This window comes from Labeo rohita, chromosome 14 (assembly GCF_022985175.1).
Source record: "Labeo rohita strain BAU-BD-2019 chromosome 14, IGBB_LRoh.1.0, whole genome shotgun sequence".
In the NCBI taxonomy this organism is placed as follows: Eukaryota; Metazoa; Chordata; class Actinopteri; order Cypriniformes; family Cyprinidae; genus Labeo; species Labeo rohita.
Genome location: NC_066882.1, coordinates 20,890,721 through 20,912,953, shown reverse-complemented (window position 1 = coordinate 20,912,953; position 22,233 = coordinate 20,890,721). Strand labels below are relative to the sequence as shown.

Genomic DNA, 22,233 nt, shown 5'->3' with positions numbered 1-22,233 from the left:
TCTTTTTAACTTTTTATTCATCAAAGAATGCTGAAAAAGGTATCACAGGTTCCAAAAAAAAGCATCACAACTGTTTCCAACATTGACTTCTGAAGGATCATGTGACAATAAAGACTGGAATAATGATGCCGAAAATTCAGTTTTGATCACAGAAATAAATTATATTTTAAAGTATATTAATATAGAAAACTGTTATTTTAAATTGCAATAATATTTCACAATTTTTCAGTTTTTTTCAATCAAATAAATGCAGCCTTGATGAGCATAAAAAACTTACTTATCCCAAAATTTTGAACAACAGTGTATATAACATTGATCCTCGATAAAACATTAACACAAATATATTTTAATTTTTATATTTTATATTTTAATACATTTTGATTTTTCAGTTGTTGGATATAGAATGTCAAGACCTCTCTGGTGGGACAGGCCAAATGTATCATTATTAAAAGTGGTATACAGACATTTATTGTTTCTGAAACTAGCTAGTTTTTATGCTAGGTTGATTTTATGTTACATAATAGTTTATAAAAACAAAAACCACAAGAAATGTGCCTCTAATGCTTTATAAAATGCCATGGGGAACCAACATGTACCATATTCGTGATAAGTGCTACTGGAACTTCTTTTATGGTGAAGCGGCCATAGGACAGACAATAAACCTCTTTAAAATAAAACATACCCTGAACAAAGAGGATCTCTAGTTTGGATTTGATTTAAGGGGTCCTGTACAGGAATCCCACACATGATCTCACCCTATTGGTCTGCTGAGGCTTTGCCATGACATCAATCAGCTCTTGAAGGCTTTCCGAGTGATTTCTGTCTCCATGGTAGTGTCCGCAGGTGCCCACTGGCATTTTTAGACTCTGAGCGTTGAATACAGCATGTCCCTGAGATTGTGTTTGGTCTGCTAGCGGTTCGATCATGTAGCTCACGCTGTTATTGAGTGTTATCATGCCCCTGGAGATTGAGAAGACAATATGTCAATCACTAATATATTTAAACTTTGAGATTCACTGATTAAGTGGAAAATTAGAGTCATAGACATTTAAACAAGCCGACAGGATGGAAACATCCTCTCAGCTGGGTTTTGCACGGGAAGCAGAGTAGCTTCACCACACAAAATGATCTTTATCCCGGATGGGAGGGTGAAGAAAGAAGGGAATAAAACTGAATTGATAGCCAACTTGTGTTTATGCAGAACTGGTTGATTTAAGCAAAAACAGATTTCCTTGCTTCCTGGATATCAGAGTTTTCCCCAAACACAGGCGTAGTTGCACACACAAACCTTCACAGATGTGCAGTGATGACCTACTATCAATGAAAATGGTTCCACTGCAGAAATGCTAAATAATAAGGCACAAATAGAAGCCAAAACCAAATAAGATTAAGCTTAATGTGATCGCTACTAGTCTTTAAAATGTTAAAAGTTGCTTTATTCTGCCAAACCAGATTTTTGAATGTCAACTTAAACATGTTTGCATATCTGCTGGTGTGTGTATATAAAACACTAGACATTCCTTTTTCTCATTTAGTGGAATCATACATTGCAGCTGTGAAGATCATCTGGAAGGGTGTGTGCATATGCACTATAAAATGCTCCAGTTTTTCTCTTCTCCAATCAAATCCCACTCACTCAAGCTGTGCTGGCTTAAATATTCATCGATCTGTTTGGATCAGTCAATGCATGTCTGTTCTTCTCCGATTTGAGTCCCTGAAGAAGTCGATGCGCTCAATGGGACTCTATACATCTACCCTCGGCCCACTCATAAACCCGAAGATCCGGCCACGCTGCAACAGTGAACTCACTGAACTCAAACTTTTGCACAGTGAAAACATGTCCTCATGATGCAGTCATATCATTCAAGCTGAAGAGTTTAGGAAATAGAACTAAAATGGTTTGTGAAAGTCCCAATTAGTAAAAAGGACACTGTTTTTAATGATAATGCAAAAAAAAAAAAACACCATAAAATGTAAATCTGATGAACCAAAACCAAAAAAATCTAAATAAAATACAAAAAAAAAAAATTAAATAAATGAAAAGAATTTAAATAAAATATAAAATGAAGAAGGATACTGTTTTCTTCTGAAAAGTATCATGTATAAATCAAAAAATGAAGTTATTGCTCACAATAGGCTATGAGTTATCATGATTTTACCTTGGTTAAATGTGTAATTTCTGACCCAGGAGTGGCACCAAGAGAAATTGCGCAAAAAAAAAAAAAACTTTTTACAAAAAGGTTTTAAAAATTACTTCCTTTGCTTGCAACCCCAGTATGAAATATTACTTTGAGCTACTTAATGTGGAATATATATTTTATGGAATATATATATATATACACATATATACTGTTGTTCAAAAATTAGGGATCAGTAAGATTTTTTAATTTTTTTTAATGCTCATCAAGGCTGCATTTTCTTGATCAAAAATACAGAAAACAGTAATAAAACAGTAATTATGTGAAATATTATTACAATTTAAATAATGGTTTTCTATTTTAATGTATTTTAAAATATAATTTATTCCTGTGATGCAAAGCTGATTTTTCATCAGCCATTACTCCAGTCTTCAGTGTCACATGATCCTTCAGAAATCATTCTAATATCCTGATTTATTACTTTTATTATAAATGTTAGAAACAATTGTGCTGCTTAATTTTTTTTTTTTTTGGAAACTGTGATTCTTTTTAAGTCTTTATAAGTCAATACAAGTCTTTGCGATCACTTTATATCAATTTAACACATCCTTGGTGAATTTCTCAAAAAAAGAAAGAATAAATATTTACTGACCACAAACTTTTAAATTGTAATTTACATTTAGATTTCTATGTTAAATAAATGCTATTTATTAAAGTATCCTTAAAAAGAAGTATCACAGGTTCCAACAAAATATTAACCAGCACAACTGTTTTCAATATTGATAATAAATCAGCATATTAGAACGACTTCTGTTGAATCATGTGACACTGAAGACTGGAGTAATGATGCTGAAAATTCAGCTTTGCATTACAGGAATAAATTAAATTTTAAAACATATTCACATAGAAAACAGTTATTTTATATTGAAATAATATTTCACAATATTACTGATGATGAGCATAAGAAACTTCTTGTAAAAATCATTAAAATCTTACTGATCCCAAACTATTGAATGGCAATGTGTGTGTGTGTGTGTGTGTGTGTATTTATTTTATTTAATTTTTTTTCACATATAATATGCAGATCTGGTTCTTACCTGAGTCCAGCACAGGTGCTGATGACCACACTTGACCCCTGGATTCCTTTGACTGACCCATGATAATAACAGTGATCCTGGAACCAAAACAACATAATATAACATCAGAGGAAAGGAGGAAACTCGTTGTGAATTAAAAAAAAAAAAATATATATATATATATATATATATATATATATATCTGTAATAGATGTCTTATTGCTTTATCTAATGTAGAATTACTTTCACAACATTAACATCACACATACTGAATCATTTTGAACACTGATAAAGGCGAAGCGAAACAAACTACTTGTTTCTGTAGTGATTTAGAGCCTATTAGTTTACCGTGACATCACAGTTTATCATAAGATTACCATGACAATATGAGCTATTCATGTGTAATTTAGCAGTGAATGATTGTTGAACGGCTCCTGCACTCACCCTGTTGGAAGGCCTGGAAAACTGACGCTCTCCATTTGAATTGTACCATATCTCCTGATATTCAGAAGAGAGCAGCTCCCTTAGAGAAGAACATACAAAATAATTCAGCTATACATTTAATCAGTGCACAGCTGCTATATAACCAGACAATTTCCATCACGTCCATTAAGGAATAACATAAACACTTCCAACTTGTTTCCATTCCTTTTCTGGAGTCGCACATGAATCAGGATTTGATCCTCATCAGATGTAGGTTATTTGGAGAGAATAAACCAAGAAGACATGCTGGTTTGATTTCAAAGGATTTCTACACAGAAAATGGCTGACAGTGTAAAGTCTCTTTCCTTTAATGGCCTTGAGCTCATTAAAGATTCATCAAAAGTGGCTGAATGCTTTGAGAATCAGAGATGCTCAGTAAGTGTGCTTACAGTCTGAGATCAGACTGTTTATTGTGCTTATATATTCTTTTTTCTCCTCAAAGTGAAATGACATAAGGGCAAGTAACTGATGACAGAATTTTCATCTGACATCTGCAACAAAATGGGAACTGAAACAGTCTCACACTAAAAATATATTTAATGTAACAATATGACTTGCTAATGAGTCTGCCTGAACCTACCCACACATTGTGGTCTTATTCTGTCTCTCTCTCACTTTATACACACAAACACATAGATCTCAAGCATCTGTCCCTCTTTGTTTAAATTAGTTGGCCTAACAACACTTGTTGGACACAGCCCAGACCTACTGGCCCGCAACCTCCATTACCCCTACGCAGGAACACCCACAAGGCAGCACAAGTCTGCACTGGCCCTGCAGGACCCTGGATCTCCGCCAGGGAGAAAAAAAGTGTCATGGACGCAAATGCAAAGAGGCCCTCAGAGACATACCGGTCATACACCCTTCTGATATACATTGGGCCTTTAAAATAAATAAATGCTACAAGTTTAAATACTATCAGACAGGGTTGTTTAAGGTCAAGCAGAATTCACAGCGTCAACATACATATTAACAGATTAAATCCCCTAATGCTAATATAAAGGCAATTATGGATAGAAGCTACTATGGCCATAGTATTGCTCTGAACATTGTATTTCTAGTGTTTTTACAATTACATACAAATTAACTAGATTTTTTTCTTAAAGGATGGTTTACCCAAAAATTAAAATTCATTCATTAATTACCCACCCTCATGTTGTTCCAAACCTGTAAGAGCTTTATTCATCTTCAGAAAACAAATTAAGATATTTTTGATGAAATCCAAGAGTCTTTGCAAACATGTCTGAAGATTTCAGCAGAGAGGATGACTTGCAATTTTTTGCCCAGCCTCAACTATTTGAATCAGGATATACAGACGATGAACTAAGCAAGATGAACATTCTACATCAGAACACTGGCTCCTTAGTTAGCAGCACTACACATATGTGTTGTAAAACTAACATGACCGCACGGCAGAGACTGTTAGGAAGAGAAGGAATTGTTAAATAAAGTTATTTTTGTTTTCTTTGCACACAAAAGTATTCTCATAGCCTCATAAAATTATGGTTGAACCACTGATGTCACATGGACTATTTTAATGATGTCCTTACTACCTTTCTGGGCTTTGAATGTGTCAGTTGTGTTGCTGTCTATGCAGGGTCAGAAAGCTCTCAGATTTCATCAAAAATCATCAAAAAAATGTGTTCTGAAGATGAAAGAAGGTCTTACGGGTTTGGAACAAAATTATGGTGAGTAATTAATGACAGAATTTTCATTTTTGGGTGAACTGTCCCTTTAAGAAACATCAGTTCAAAACTTGCTGCCATGAATGTTTGTTAGGGTGTCACTGGTCATTATCTTTCATGCATATTTGTACTTCATAAACACAAATTCATAATTTTTACCTAAGAATAATTAAAAATAATAATAGTTATATCAAAAAAATAAATAAATAAATTAGTTTTTAAAGAACCTGAAAATCAAATGTCCTCATTTTCCATATGTTCTCAACTTCACTTTTAAATAATGGTTACATATATATTTTGAGTATATATTTGAGTATACACTGTATAATTTTGAGTATTAGTATACAGTGCGGCGCCCACTAATATTGGCACCCTTGGTAAATATGAGCAAAGGTAGCTGTGAAAATAAATCTGTGTTGTTTATCCTTTTGATCTTTCATTCAAAAAGTATGAAATTCTAACCTTTCATTGAAGTAAAACAATGGAAAGTGGGGGAAAATCTGATCATGAAGAAATGTTTTCCCTAGTCTACAATTACTAGCACCGTTTATTGCAACGTCCGTTTCCCAAGATAACAGTTCCAAGTTTTCTCCTATAATGCCTGATGAGTTTGGTGAACACCTGACAAGAGATCAGAGACCATTCCCTCATACAGAATCATTCTAGATCCTTCAGAAAACCAGCTCCATGTTCTTCTTCTCTTCAGTTCACCCCACTTATTTTCTACAGACTTCAGGTCAGGGAACTGAGAGAGCCCACAACATTAAAGATCCAGCAGTTTATTTAACTGTGGACATGGGGTACTATTTATCCCTGTTTGCACCAAACCTATCTGGTGGGTTTGCTGCCAGAAAGCTCTTTTTTATGTTTCATCTGACCATAGAAGTCAGTGCCATTTGAAGTTCCAGTCGTGTCTGACAAATGAATATGCTGGAGTTTGTTTTTCTTGAGTTTTTTGTCCCAGAGTTTTTTTTTTTTTTGAAACCCATTTGAACAATGTGTAGGGGCTGTTTACTAATTTTTTTTTTTTTTTTAGGCTTTCTGACCCCAAGATTCAACTAATCTCCGCAATTCTCCAGCTCTCCAGCAAACCATAGAGAGTCATTGGCCACTCAAACTCTCCTCCTCAGCATGCATTATGACGATACAGACATACATCCTCTTCCAGGCAGACTTGTAACATCATTAGTTGATTGGAACTTCTTAATCATTGCCCTGATGGTGGAAATGGGGATTTCCAATGCTTTAGCTATCTTCTCATAGCCACTTTCTATTTTGTGAAGCTCAACAATCTTGTTCCGTTCATCAGAACTATATTCTTGTAATAGATGATTAATGGAATTTGGCCTTAGTGTTCCTCGTATTTATAGTGCTGTGGAACCGGAAGTCATGGCCAGAAAATTTAAGTCACCTTGGTGTGCTACAAAATGTAAATATGAATGAATATACTTCAAGGATATTTTACTCAGATAAATTTCTAGGGGTGCCAGTAATGGTAGCCAACATTCATTGGAGAAAAACCATTGGTCTCCCCCCACACTGTAAAAAATAAAAAAACACAATTTGTTGAGTCAACTTAAAATAATTTGTTACCCTGCTGCCTTAAAATTTTAAGTTCAGTCAACTAAAATAAGTTTAGTCAACTTGAAATGTTAAGTTGTACTAAGTAACAACTTAGATATTTGTGTTTGCTAAACTTAACAGATGGGTAAGTAACCCAGCTGCCTTAAAATGTTAAGTTGATTCAACTCAAATATCTAAGTTGTCACTTAGTATAATTTAACATTTCAAGTTGAATAAACTGTTTTTGAGTTGACTGAACTTAAAATTTTAAGGCAGCCAGGTTACAAATTATTTTAAGTTGACTCAACAAACAGTTTTTTACAGTGCACTTTTAATATTTAACTTCAGTGAAAGTTCAGAATTTTGTGAATTTTTTAAATGAAAGATCAAAGAGATAAATGATGCAGATTTATTTTCACAGCTGCCTTCGCTCATATTTACCAAGGGTGCTAATGTTAGTGGGCAGGAGTGTATAAATTTGTTTAGATTCTTTGATGTAAAATACATTTTATTGTGATACATTTTTTTTAATGTGTAAAAACATTAAATTAGTTTGTCTCTTAAACTCAAGTTCACACAGTTGCGACTTGTGTTTTAAAATCGTAAGCATATACCCTAAATCACATGACTTGCTAGAAATGACATCATTTCCTTAGACAAGTCAAAGAACAAAGTAAGTGTTAACCACAAACACTTCTCTCTTTTCCTGTTTTTTAGTAGACTTTTCATACAGCGTAAATAACAACGGCTGCGTCCGAAAGCTCTAAAATGCTGCTTTCGGAGGCAGCATTCCAAGGCAGAAAGGCATCAAGGCCCGTCCGAATTCAAATTCTGCTTCACTTCCTGTCTCCGGAGGTACCGAATTTAGACGTATCCTTCGCTGCCTTCGATTTCCCACAATCCTGTGCGTCATATAGGCTATATAAATAAAAATATTCTGGTGAAATTAGACTTGTTACTTTATATAATAGATGAGATCTTGACCATGATAAACTTTATGAATCGTAATAGTTTAAAAAGCATAATAAATAATATTGTTTGTAATAATAGTAATTAATAAATATAGCTGCAAGCAGCAATTGCGGGGCCAAGCACAACAGAGGCAGAATGAGGAGCTAAGCATGCAAGGAGCAACAGACCGACTGTAACAATGAGTAACTAAAGTCATTTTAGGATGATATCAGTTGAAATGGCTGAAAAATCATAAATACAACCAATAACATAATTTAATGGCTTATCACTTTTGACCAATAAGTGGTGCTGTTTTCAAACTGATGTGATGTGTTCCGTGTGAGGTCACAATGACACACACAAATTTTGGTGTCATTATGCCAAAGCTTTACAGAGATACAGCCTCAGAATCATTTTGGCATCAAGCCTAAAATCTGTAGTGGCGCTGTACGAAAATGGTTTACTCTATCAACACGAAATCCATAACTTTGAGTCAGGACAGTCCGAAGATGATCTGACTCAATTTTGGTGAAAATCCGATCAGCGGTCTAGGAGGAGTACGAACAAGTAGGTTTTGTACATTAATCAAAATGGCGGAAAGGAAGTTCGGCCAAATATGGTATAATTGGTATGTATGTTGTCAGCATGACCCAAGGAATATTTTGAGACCGGTTTTATTACATTAGGCTAATGCAATCACAAGTTATTAGCATTTTTGGAAATTTCATTGTTAATGTTTAATGAATGGTGTATTACTTCTGACCAATAGGTGGCACTGTTACCAAATTGATATGGCGTGGTCAGTGTGAGGTGACAATGGCACGTATGAAACTTGGTGTCAATATTTCAAAGGTTTGCAGAGATACAGCCTCAGATGTAGTTTGGCATCTTTCCAGCAAATTCGTTGATGCGTTAAACGAAAACCGTTTCGTATATCGACATGAAATCCAACTTTTTGTCAGCAAGGTCTGAAGATGATCTGAGTCAAATTTGGTGAAGATCGGACTAATGGTCTAGGAGGAGTTCGAAAAAGTAGGTTTTCAACATGAATCAAAATGGCGGACAGGAAGTTCGGCCAAAATTGGCAAAATTGGTATCGGTGTTCTCAGCATGACCGAAGGAATCTATCAAAATCAGTTTTATTTCAATAGGCTAATGTACGCAAAAGTTATTAGCATTTTTCGAAATTTTGTTATAACTTTTGACCACAAGGTGGCGCTGGCCCAAAAAATTTTATGTACATTCAGGGCATGGTGCCGAACATTTTTGTAATTAATGTCGAAACGATACGCTAATCTGTTCTCAAGATACAGCATTTTAAAGCTAAATTCAAAATGGCCGACACCCAAAATGGCTGACATGGGAAAATTGGATATGGTTCGACTCGGTATGACACACCGAATCTAAAGAGACCAGTTTTGTGATTTTTGGACAAATCATTCAGACGTTATAAAGAAAAATAGCCATTTTTCGTATCTCCTGACCACTAGGGGGGCACTGCACCGAAACACTGCAGTTAGCCTCAGGTCATGCTTGTTATAACACACACCAAGTTTGGTGTCAATATGCCAAACTGTTACAGAGATATAGCCTCACATTGATTTTTGCTAGCTTTTCGTAGAATTCTTTCACGTGTTATTCGTGAACGGCTGGACGAATCGACTTGAATTCCATAACTTTTTGCCAGCGTGGTCTGAAGATGATCTGGATCAATTTTTGTGACAATCGGTGCAACGGCCTAGGACGAGTTTGAAAAAGTAGGTTTTACGAACAATTGAGAATAGCGAAAAAACTAAACCTTACGATTTTTGAATTTTGGTGTCCATTCGACTCGGCATAAGCCAAGGAATCAGAGGAAAAAGAAAAGAATTTTTGTTGTGTGGCTTACAGTTCAAACGTTATTAGCATAAATCTTTTGAAAGTTTGGACAAGTGGTGGCGCTAGAGAGTTTGAGTTAGAGACTCCAAACTTGCTATGGTTAATGTTGGGACTGTCCTCTATCAGTGTGCAAAATTATACAACTTTCCCGCAAGCGGTTCTATGGGCTGCCATAGACTTGCGGCGGAAGAGGAAGAATAATAACGCCAACGGATACAATAGGTGCCACCGCACCTTCGGTGCTTATTTACAATATACTACCAATAATAACGAAACAGCCACTAATAACAACAACCTGTTCTGCAATATTACTTGCATCAGTGCTTTTATTATTTTTTTACGCAAAAAAGTAGCTGCCATTCTCAGTCGTCTTCTCCAACGCACAGACCTTCGGTGGGTAATGACATTGAGGTCTTTATGTATTATTAAAGCATTTATACATAACTGTATAAGATCGTTTTTCTCCAAAATCTACAACTTAACCGTTAGGTAACCTAGCAACGGCGTCACGTTCCACTGCCTCTGAAGTCTGTCCGAAACTGTTCCCGGAGTTGCCTTCGCAGCCTTTGAAGTCATTGCCTGAGAAGGCAGCGAGGCAGCAAGCCAGCTGACTAGGCTTTCGGACGCAGCCAACATCTCCACCCTGTCGTATCAATATATACAGAACATTAAAATGTTTAGATTTGAATAGTATTATTCTAATAGACAGACAATTTTTCCCTCCAGGTGCCTTTTTTCAGCAAACCCATATGAATGACCCACAGACACCTATTGTTCAATTTCAGAAGACATGGATTTATCAACTTGGGTCGTATGGATTACCACCGTGTTCACTTTGTGTGGTTTTTGAAGCATCGCTTTTCATTTTTGGTTGGAGTATGAGAGAAAACACAGCCAATTCAACTACTAATATAATACAAAATGTTCGATATTTACTAAATAAATGCCTCTAATGTTTGATTTTAACTTAAATATATGCAAGCATGAGCAGACGAATGTTTCACCAATTCAACCATGAGACTCAGACACTTACGCATGAATATTTTTTACCCTGTAATCAAATGTGTTAGCACTGACATCTAGTTAAGTATAGGAACTGAAGAGGGTGACATTTAATAATCAGTCTTCATTTTGAAAAGAAAAGTATGCTGTGACCACCTTTTTAACAGACAACGACAAACCGAGACACAACATCTGCAGACACACTTAGTTTTTGACAGACAAATGATGAAGGCGTATAATTTGCAACTTTGACAGCGAACACCAACAAGGTCATTCCATTTCCAAATACACTCCAAGAGTGTGGAAAAGCACTCAAGACAAAATTTGGGGCAGTAGGCCAGAGGGGTTCTTGAGTGTATCTAATACCCTCTCAAACAATGCACGCCTGTTGATCCAGCCCTCTGCCGAGCAGTAAGAGGGAACTAAAACAAGGCTCGCACTTAATCTGCCACACTGCTGCCCAGTGACCCAATATGTGATGCTATATTGAGCCCAGCCATAAACAGCCACTGGGCTAACAAGAAGACTCATAAATTAACAATAAACTGACTCTGGCTGAGCATGATGCTATAGCCCCTAAGGCTCTGGAAAAACAGCATGAGTGAGAAAGAGATAGCAGGAATTTTACTGACAGAAAGAAGGATGTTGCGCTTACCAGGTGGGCGATTAACAGAAATTTTAAGTGGCGCCTTGGCAGTTGTTTTAGCTACACGATAACAAACACTTACAGAAAGACACCTATAAAACAAACGCTGACAAAAATAGACCCTGCAGAGTTTGACTGTGGTCCAAACTAACTAGACTAACTGTACAAGGAGATGTTGAATAACTTTTACTAACTTGCCAATGGTTGTGACCACCCATTCATATTTCTTACTAGCAATTAAACTGTATTTCAATCTATTTTTATTACAATATACACTACCAGTCAAAAATTTTTGAAGAAGTCTTCTGCTCACCAAGCCTGCATTTATTTGTTCGAAAGTACAGCAAAAACAGTAAAATTTTTAAATATTTGTACTATTTAAAAAACTTTTTCTATTCTAATATATTTTTTTTTAATGCCATTTATTCCTGTGATTTCAAAGCTGAATTTTAACAGAATTTCTCCAGTCACGTGATCCTTCAGAAATCACTCTAATATGCTGATTTGCTGCTCAAAAACATTAACTATTATTATTATGTTGAAAACAGCTGAGTAGAATTTTTTCAGGTTTCTTTAATGAATAGAAAGTTCAGAAGAACAGCATTTATCTGAAATATAACTATTTTGTAACATTAGAAATTTCTTTATCATCATTTTTGATCAATTTAAAGCATCCTTGCTAATTGAAAGTATTAATTTCTATAATTTCTTTCAAAAAAACTGACTCCAAGCTTTCAAATGGTAGTGTATAATGTTACAAAAGCTTTTTATTTCAGATAAATGCTGATCTTTGGATCTTTATATTCATTAAAGAATCCTGAAAAAATGTACTAAACTGTTTTAAATATTGATAATAATAACAATAAATGTTTTTGAACAGCAAATCAGCATATTAGAATGATTTCTGAAGGATCACTGAAAGACTGGATTAATAATGCTGAAAATTTTGCTTTGATCACAGGAATAAATTACATTTTAAATTATATTCAGATAGAAAATAGTACAAATATTTCACAATATTACTGTTTTTGCTGTATTTTGGATCAAATAAATTCAGGCTTGGTAAGCAGAAGAGACTTGGTCAAATCTGAACAGGACCACATGCATATTAGCTTGCTGTCAAATTCCTTAACTCAAATTTGCTGCACAACTGCATAAAGTCTTTCTTTCTCTGTCCCTCTGTTTAATCTAGGAAAAGAATATTCATATATTACACCACAATGATGCAAAACTGAATGATTTTCGACCCACAGAGCACTAAAAGGGTTGGCACGGGGCCCGACAGATGCAGTGATGAAGAGCTATGTGTTCGAGACACGGCTGTCTGGCAGCAGCTGAAACAAGGAGCTCATTTCAGTATAGACGAGCTGCGTCTCGAGGGTCAGTGGGCCACATTTTCTCCTCATATCAAATGACATCATTCTAGAAGGAGGGCAAGGGAGGGGGGAGAGAGAAAGATGAAATAGGGACATCACAAACAGACAGAGAATGATTGGAAAGGGTGAAAAGAGGAGAGGAGACGGGCTTGACGGGGAGGATGATGTAATTGAGGGCATTGCCTTGGCCATCGCCATGATGGAGGGGCTTTTATTGCCCTGTGCAAGAGCGTTTAAGAGGCTAAAAGCCTGTCCGAGCACTCTGCCCTCTAACTGACAGCAAGTCAGCCTCCCAGAGGGGTCGTCTGAAAGTCAAACAAACCAATGCATGTACAAGAAAATAAACCAGAGAAGCAAGAGAATGCAGAAAGCATGCATTAAACATAAAAATCAGTATTAAACACTTACTTTACCGTAAAAAGACTATATTAAATTTAATCAGCTAATTTCTGAGGTGCCTAAATTATTAACATGATCAAATCTTTCTGTTGTCTGATTGATAGTTCATACTTTTTAGCAAGTATCAATCAAGTATCTATCAATTATCACTCCATTGCATTTCATTATAAAGCTGAGGTCAAAAGTTTACATACACTTTCAGAATCTGCAAAATGTTTTTTTAAACCAAAATAAGAGAGAGCATACAAAATGCTTGTTATTTTTTAGTACTGATGTGAATAAGATATTTAACATATAAGATATTTACATATAGTCCACACAAGAAAATAATAGTTGAATTTATAAAAACTGCCTGCTGTTCTTCAGAAAAATTCTTCAGGTCCCACAAATTCTTCATTTTTTAACCTTTTTCATCAATGACTGTTTAAGAGCCGGGAGGTGAAAAATTTTTGAATTTGAAGATCAGGGTTAATTTAACTTATTTTGTCTTCTGGGAAACATGTAAGTATCTTCTGTAGCTTCTGAGGGGCAATACCAACTGAAAAAGATATGATATTTAGGCAAAACAGGAAAAACTGTACACATCTTCATTCTTTTCAAAAGTTTACACCCCCAGCTCTTAATGCATCGTTTCCCTTTTAAAGCATCAGTGAGTGTTTGAACCTTCTGTCAAAATCAGACAGTCATTGTTGGAAAGAGTTAAAATAACAAGGGTTCAAAAAACACAGCTGTGGATCATTCAGGTAACAACACATTATTAAGAATCAAGTGTATGTAAACTTTTGAACAGGGTCATTTTGATAAATTCAACTATTATTTTCTCTTGTGGACTATATAAACGGCTTTTATGTGAAATATCTTATTAAAAGCAATTAACATTTTGCAGATTCTGCAAGGTGTATGTAAACTTTTGACCTCAACTGTACGTTTTGTAAAAGTCTGATGTATCTCATATAATACTCCACAAAAAACACCTATGCAAACCCTTTATTTTAATATTTTGTCTAAAAGTAAAAAAAAAAAATAGACTTTCCTGACTATTATTTCAGGTTTTACAGGGTTAACAAACATTCCTTGACTTATTGTGAATGATTTGTAGGTGCACAAATGTTTGTCTTTGTAATATTTCATCAAAACAAGTCAAACCGCCAACCGCCTGACTCAAATTTTCTACCTGACACCCATTTTTACACTCCAATCAACTCCAGATGGTAAAATCAAGTCCTGCTCTAAATAATCTCTATTTGATTCAAATAAGCTCTGACACTATAAAAGCAAAATGGTTGTGAGTGACATTTCAGGTCGACTTTAAATAAATCACCACTAGTAACCTAATAATCCCCTGATGACACAGACCAGCATTTTGACTGAAACTATTAGGGAGGACATGGCCTCAGACCCCAGACTAATGTTTCCTCTGAGATCTGTCAGCCTTCTGGAGAGAGAAAACAGACAGAAATACAAGAGGGATAGAGTGAAAGAAACTTCACTTGCGGGTCAGCAGACATTGGGTGCCAAAGAGAACGAGGACTCTAGAGAGTCAGCTGGGTTGTGGGGTTCCCTCCTACTTCAGAAAACTTGAGCCCTAAATAATATCTCACCACTGACCTTCAAGGCATACTACCCCAGTCTCGCCACCCTCAGAAAACCTGAATCAGCACTGCCCTGCTTGGATCTAAACCCAATCACCTCCTCTGGGTCCATGAGGGCAAACATTCATTAGAATAAAAGCCTGGAGACTCCGCCAACACATACACACACAAAAGCTTTCTCCTTCAGACTGTGATGGATCTATCCTGGATGATGGCCACTGACTACAGATGCCTGGAGATTCACAGCTGCTTTTTGATATTCTATGCATGAGTGCTCACTTTTTAAATGGAGCAAACAAGACATTCAACTAAACAAGAAGGCAGAAAGCACAGAGATTCAACTTCATGCTGTTGTTGCAGAAAATCTTTAACATTTACATCACTGACAGCCAAACCATTCCCTTGAAATCAACCATACTGCAGCTAGAAAATCCTTACAAGGCTAAGAAATGTGTTAAATAAGCAGTATATTTTGTGTATTTCATGTAACATTTTAGCTAAAAGTGCTTTAATACAGACATGAGTTGATAAGCACATAAACAAAGACAGTCAACAAAGCTAACTGGCTTTAACTGTTAAGATTTACCAGTTCAAACTGTAAATGAATATACATGAGAGCTCAGTGGCAGTTTAATGTGAGAGAAGCTGAAATTTCTGCTCTAATTTCCTGTACTCAAAATCATCCATCAAGAAACCTTATTAGCATGGATTGTTTTTCTCACTGAGTGACCCATGGGTGTACATGGAGGTTAAAGAAGCCTTTCAGAACTAGGAATGACTCCCAAACACACCAAAGACAGAAAATATCTCTAATTAATGACAGACTTGACCCTAATTAGTATTAACCCGAGCCTTTGTACAGAGATGGATATCTTTAAAGCCACTTCCCTTGCTTTTATCTTGTCGCGCAATTATTAAAATTATCCAAACAAGAAATTGAGCTTGTATTACTATTCAGTGCTTGGACATGAATGCAGGAATGAGCGTGGTATAGCTAACACTGCATTGATTTTGCAACAGCCTTAATTAATAAACAGTCTACATGAAAGAAAATCTTACTAGTGCTGAAACCCCCCGGCATTCAAAAATAGCTGCGCTGAGACACCAAAAGAAGAAATTTGTCATATCAGTGCTACTCAAGTAGGAAGTAAGCTTATGAAGTAAGCTAATGGGTGAGACTTTCGGTTCTATAGAAAACCTGTATGTAGGAAATAATGAAAAGAATAATAGTGCTATAAATAGTGCTATAATAGTGCTAGTGTTATAATAGTGCAGTAAATGGTAACATTTTTTGCACTACAAACCAGTACATGCACATTTAAGATAATACAAAAAAATTAGGACTGGCATGATTCTTCGATTAAATTCAAGTAGTCGATTATGAGTACGATTAAAGGAGAAGTCCACTTCCAGAACAACAATTTACAAATAATTTACTCACCCCTTTGTCATCCAAGATGTTCATGTCTTTCTTTCTTCAGTCGTAAAGAAATTATGTTTTTTGAGGAAAACATTTAAGCATTTTTCTTCATATAATGGACTGCTATGGTGCCCCGATTTTGAACTTCCAAAATGTAGTTTAAATGCGGCTTCAAACGATCCTAAATGTGGTTGTAAACCCCAGCCGAGGAAGAAGGGTCTTATCTAGCGAAACAATCGGTTATTTTCATTAAAAAATATATATACTTTTTAATGCCAAACGCTCGTCCTGTCTTACTCTGCTTGGACTGTTTTTGTTCCGGTTCATGACAGTTTGGGTATGTCAAAAAAAGTCCCATCTCATGTTCTCCCTCAACTTCAAAATCGTCCTATATTGCTGTTTTACCTTTTTTGTTAAAGGTGTTTGATCATCTTTGCATGTTCATGTTGCAAAGACTGGGTCGGTACTTCTGCAGCAATGTAAGATGATTTTGAAATAATTTTTGAAGTTGAGGGAGAAAATACGATTGGAGTTTTTCGACATACCCTAACTGTCTTGAGCCAGAATACACAGAGTTCATGGAGAGAAAGGCAAGACGAGCTTTTGAGATTAAAAAGTATTTAAATTGTATTCTTTTTAATGAAAATAACCGATCGTTTCGCTAGATAAGACCCTTCTTCCTCGGCTGGGATCGTTTACAACCGCATTTGGGATCGTTTGAAGCCGCATTTAAACTGCATTTTGGAAGTTCAAAATCGGGGCACCATATCAGTCCATTATATGAAGAAAAATGCAGAAATGTTTTCCTCAAAAAACATAATTTCTTTACGACTGAAGAAAGAAAGACATGAACATCTTGGATGACAAGGGGGTGAGTACATTATATGTGAATCTTTGTTTTGGAAGTGGACTTCTCCTTTAACTGGCAAACAATCCATGAAAAGCATTTTTAGACCATTTTCTTATGCTGCACCATTTACAGCTTTCACAAGCTATTGTGAATTCACAAAGGCTGCGATTCAGTTCAATAAATGCGTCATTATCTTTCTAAATCGCGACTTCAAAATAAAAGTTTGAACCCTTGCTCTGAGTTTGCATGTTTTGATGTCCACATGTTCTTGTTCAAGAAATGACACTGACTGTCTCATTTCTATCATAAAAAGCTAAATATTAAAAATTAAGTACACATTTGAATTAAATGTTGTTTAGTCAGTATTAAACAAGGCCCTCTGCAGGCATTTGATATAATATATAATGTACATAAGTTAATTATATTGTGTTATTACATTATATATTTTAACTGTTTTGCTCAATAAAACTATATGATTACATGCTTTTTAGATTTTATTTGAAACAAATGAAGAGTTCAGATGCCTCTAAATCCGTCTGACATTTTCCTTTAAAATACGCATTTTTATTAGGCTCCTATGAATAGGTTTCTATGTAAGTACCTGCACTTCTAATTGAGCTGAGGCTGGGATTTAGTGAGTTTGAAGTAAAAGTATTTGATGGATGTATACTATGTGTCAAAAGCATTCACTCAGTATCATTATCTCATTTTTGACCGAGGTGGCTTTTAGCTGGTTTTGCATCTGAACTCTTCAATATTTATTGCCTCATTCCTATTATATATGTATACGTAAGTCATTTTAAAGTCTATTGTTTGCTTAGGTTTGTTTTTATTACCACCAAAAAAAATTATCTGATTACTTGGTTAATTGTCAGAATAACTGACTGATTACTCGATTACCAAAATAATCATTAGCGACAGCCCTAATTAAAATAACATGGTAAGACCAATTTGCAATATAAAGCAGCAAAACTTGCTGGACGCAGATGAGGCCAGAAGCCAAACCCATATATTTTCAAAAGGCGCACCCACTTTTGTGTGAAGGAAAAAGGTGGATAACCTAGAAATTAGTTAGCATTAAATTAGCATTTTAGCATTTCTGGTTCCACTATTCTTAGGTCAGTAGGGTTTTTGATCTGGTTTTTGGATAAATGTCTGAAATAAGGTCTGTGTTTAACACAATATTTTCACATTTTATTCTACAACATAAAATACATTAGCAATATCCACAGATTTTTTTTAGCTTTTAATTGTTTTAAAAAAAAAGGCAGTTACCAACAAGTGGCTAATGGCATTAGGTGGTTGGCGTCATTAAACGTCATCATGATAAACAGGTAAACTCATCTACTTACTTGTCAGTTTTACAGCCTCACCATGTTTACAATCACACTCTTGCAAACTATTCTAATGCAAACCTTCAGGGAAAATGTTTTTGTAGTTTGTTCATTGCCAATATTTATCTTTTTATTACTGCCGACTACATTAAGTTGAACAAAATGTGAAAGAATCATACATTTTTGTTAGTCACGAAAGCTTATTTCCTGCATTAATCCAAAAGCTGCCCTTATATAAACTAACCATGGTTTTATTATAATAAAACATGTTTTTTTTCATATTGACTATCATTTGTATAACCACAGTTTTACCACAAATACCATTTTACCAAAATGTTAAACTGTGGTTAGTGTAGTAAAACTATGGTTAATTTGTGGTTACCTAAAGGTTTAACTATATGGGTTTTTTTTTTTTTTGGTTTTATTTGTCATAAAACCATGGTTCATATTTATAATTTTCATTTTTTTTATAAAAAAAAAAAAAAAAACTTCATCACCGCACCACTCAACCACAACAGAACTCCTACGATATTATGGACATTATCTACTGATGCTAATTTTCAAAACACTGCCTGTTGGTCAGTCACCATGACTTCTTAACAATTTGACATTGCATCATATTGGAATCCAATAACAACTTGTATCTCTAAATTAGGATGTTTCTCAATACTATGTGTAAAACATAACTAAGTTCTTGCGAATTATCAACCACATCCTTCTCAAAAATAAACTGACAAAATGTAGTGCTCATGAAACAATGCTAACTGTTTTCATCACTCCAGAGTTGCATCTGTGACAAATGCCCACAGCAGGGTGTCGTCCCCTGGGCTTATCTCAGCCAGACACCATGGAGTCGTGTTCTGGATGGATCTTCAGTTGGTAGCCTATGGCTTTTCCATCTGCTCTGATTTCCAGATAGTACCTTTACTATTGTGACAGCACTTAGACCAGGGTAGGGTTGCAACAGCCGTTCACAAGTTCTTACTTAAATGGAACATAAAGTCCACACTACAGGCTTAGTAACTACTAGCTAGTACTCTGTACTTTATTAGGTTTCACAATTTGTTCTTAAGGGTTCCTCAAAGAACTGAAGACTTTAGGACCCACAGAAAACCTGTCATGGAGCTGAGATTCAACTTGGTGCAATGCAAAAACATAATAAGTTGTAACTTGGTGCCCTTTTACGTCAAAACTAGGCACAGCTGGTGCAACCGGCCCTAGGAGAGGAATCTGCTGTTTGCAGCCTGGCTTTCCTGAGGCAACCAACCCAGTTTTTACAAAAAAGTTCTGTCACTTGCCTTTTAATGCCAGTAATACAACCTGATTTATTCTGTTATCAACCTGTTATCATGTCCACTGATTAACTTACTCCCTAATGGCAATGTGCTCCAGGGGAAGGCAGTAAACCATATGACACGCTCCGCTTCCTGTGTCCTGGAGCAGGTGTATCAAATGTCACTCCCATATGGATTAATACTCGTGCGCTGCAAACGCTCTCCATCAACACATGCACATCTGCTTGTGCCAAAATGAAAAGGAAAACCACATAGATGTGTATTTTTGGCACAACGCTATGAACAGCATTTCATTGCGAATATATCACGACACCTCTAGTCAGTAAGTGATATGCGGCTACAGTGGAGTAAAGCTTTAGAGTGAATGGAGATGGTTATTTATAAGACTACACGCACAAACTCACTCATTTCTCTGGAGTTGTAGAATCAGATCTTCTCCTCCCACAGTAATTTTGACCTCTGCCTCAGATGGATGCTGGGAAGGTAAATCAATTAGGTTAGAATAGAATTACCCAATAAATTCCATTATGCAAAAACGGTGGTAGATACATGATAGTGTTAGAAAATATAATGAATGAGGAAAGTAGGTATTATATAGGTATTATATACAGTAGGGTCCAAAAAACATGAGAACATACTTATTATTTCCATAATACATCAACAAAAATACACTGGAAGTTTTAAGAATTCACATCAAATTTAGACTAAAAATATGCTAACAAAGAAAAAAGTTCTTAAGAATATTCTAATATTATTCTCTATAAGTCTAATATAAATCACTTGTCACAAAAGCAACCTTATAGTAAAGGTTAAATGTTTTTGCTTCTATATAAACACAAGATGATTTTTAGATTATTTTTTAATCATTCTGGACAACATACACAAAGCTGTGGAGTTTATAGCGATATACCAAATACTAGGACTTTTGAAACTCACTGAAATTGTTATGATGAATAACTAAATTTACTTATTTAGACGTTTGATTCACAAGCCATTTTGCGTCAAATTAAACCAGCAAATATGGAGTTCGACAGTTTAAAACACAGTGAACCCCTCATGCACTACTACTAGATAGATTCTCATTCTTAAAACAACACTACTTCCAGTCAGCATTACCTTAGTGCCCTCATGAGATCTTTTGTGTCTGGCTGGGCTGATCCACTGTGGATAAGTGATAAAGTGCTCCAGGTTGTCATGGATGCGAGATGAGTCTCTATGCCAACGTTCATCTAATAGTGTAAAAAATCAATCACGTGAGCAATAAATAATCAATCTGGCACCATTTATTGCCATCGTTCCAGCGCTCAGCATCTTCTATTCCACGCAGACTTCCACGAAACACAAGAACGCGCACCCGGTATTATTTTACAATGACTGTAATATAATAACACTCACCCGTATGTATGTCCTCGCCATGTGCAGTGCAAAAAGAGAGATGTAAACAACAACAAAAACATAACAATAAAAACAATCGGAACTGCACTGCGCCCGCGACCATGCAGCGATTCAAATGCACGCCCTGAAGCATCATAAAATGCAAAAAAATAAAAAATGCACGAAATAAACGAAGCGTGCACGATGAATTATTATCGATTATGAACAGCATTCATGATGAACAGCACCGGTTTTGTTGTGTGTCTGTGTTTGTCTGTAGAGCCCGACAGAGGCAGTGAGAGGAGCGCATCTTTACAGGGCTCTATCACTCTGATTCAAGCACCTCCCCTCCACCAGCCTGCCTCCACCATTCATAAAATCATCTATCTATCTATCTATCTGTCTATCTTATCTTACAAAAATTAACTATGGTTTTACTACCAATAAAACAAAAAAAAAAAAAAAAAACATTAAACCTATGGTTACTATTGTTAAACCATGGTAACCACAAATTAACCATGGTCTTGCTACACTATGGTATTCGTAGTAAAACTGTGGTTATGCAAATGGTAATCAATGCGCCAAAAACCATGGTTACTACACTTTTACTATAATAAAACCATGGTTACATTTGTAAGGGTATCTATCTATCTGTCTCTATAGTGATATACCTATCTATCTATCTATCTATCTATCTATCTATCTATCTATCTATCTATCTATCTGTCTGTCTGTCTGTCTGTCTGTCTGTCTGTCTCTATAGTGGTATGCCTATCTATCTATCTATCTATCTATCTATCTATCTATCTATCTATCTATCTATCTGTCTGTCTGTCTGTCTCTATAGTGGTATGCCTATCTATCTATCTATCTATCTATCTATCTATCTATCTATCTATCTATCTATCTGTCTGTCTGTCTGTCTGTCTCTATAGTGGTATGCCTATCTATCTATCTATCTATCTATCTATCTATCTATCTGTCTGTCTGTCTGTCTGTCTCTATAGTGGTATGCCTATCTATCTATCTATCTATCTGTCTATCTATCTATCTATCTATCTATCTGTCTGTCTGTCTGTCTGTCTCTATAGTGGTATGCCTATCTATCTATCTATCTATCTATCTATCTATCTATCTATCTATCTATCTATCTGTCTGTCTGTCTGTCTGT

General features: G+C 35.6%; 1 protein-coding gene across 1 annotated transcript in view; it reads right to left on the bottom strand.

Annotated features, from left to right (window-relative positions):
- Nucleotides 1-21,371, bottom strand: part of adam19b (ADAM metallopeptidase domain 19b) — a 39,826-nt gene extending 18,455 nt beyond the window's left edge. The window contains exons 1-6 of the mRNA XM_051127853.1: nt 21,084-21,371; nt 20,805-20,917; nt 20,093-20,163; nt 3,659-3,737; nt 3,236-3,312; nt 756-960 (exon numbers count right to left, since the gene is read on the bottom strand). Of these exons, the coding sequence (XP_050983810.1) occupies nt 756-960; nt 3,236-3,312; nt 3,659-3,737; nt 20,093-20,163; nt 20,805-20,917; nt 21,084-21,294 (756 nt within the window). The 5' untranslated portion in view covers nt 21,295-21,371. The remainder of the gene's footprint in view (nt 1-755; nt 961-3,235; nt 3,313-3,658; nt 3,738-20,092; nt 20,164-20,804; nt 20,918-21,083) is intronic.
- Nucleotides 21,372-22,233: the final 862 nt, after the last annotated feature.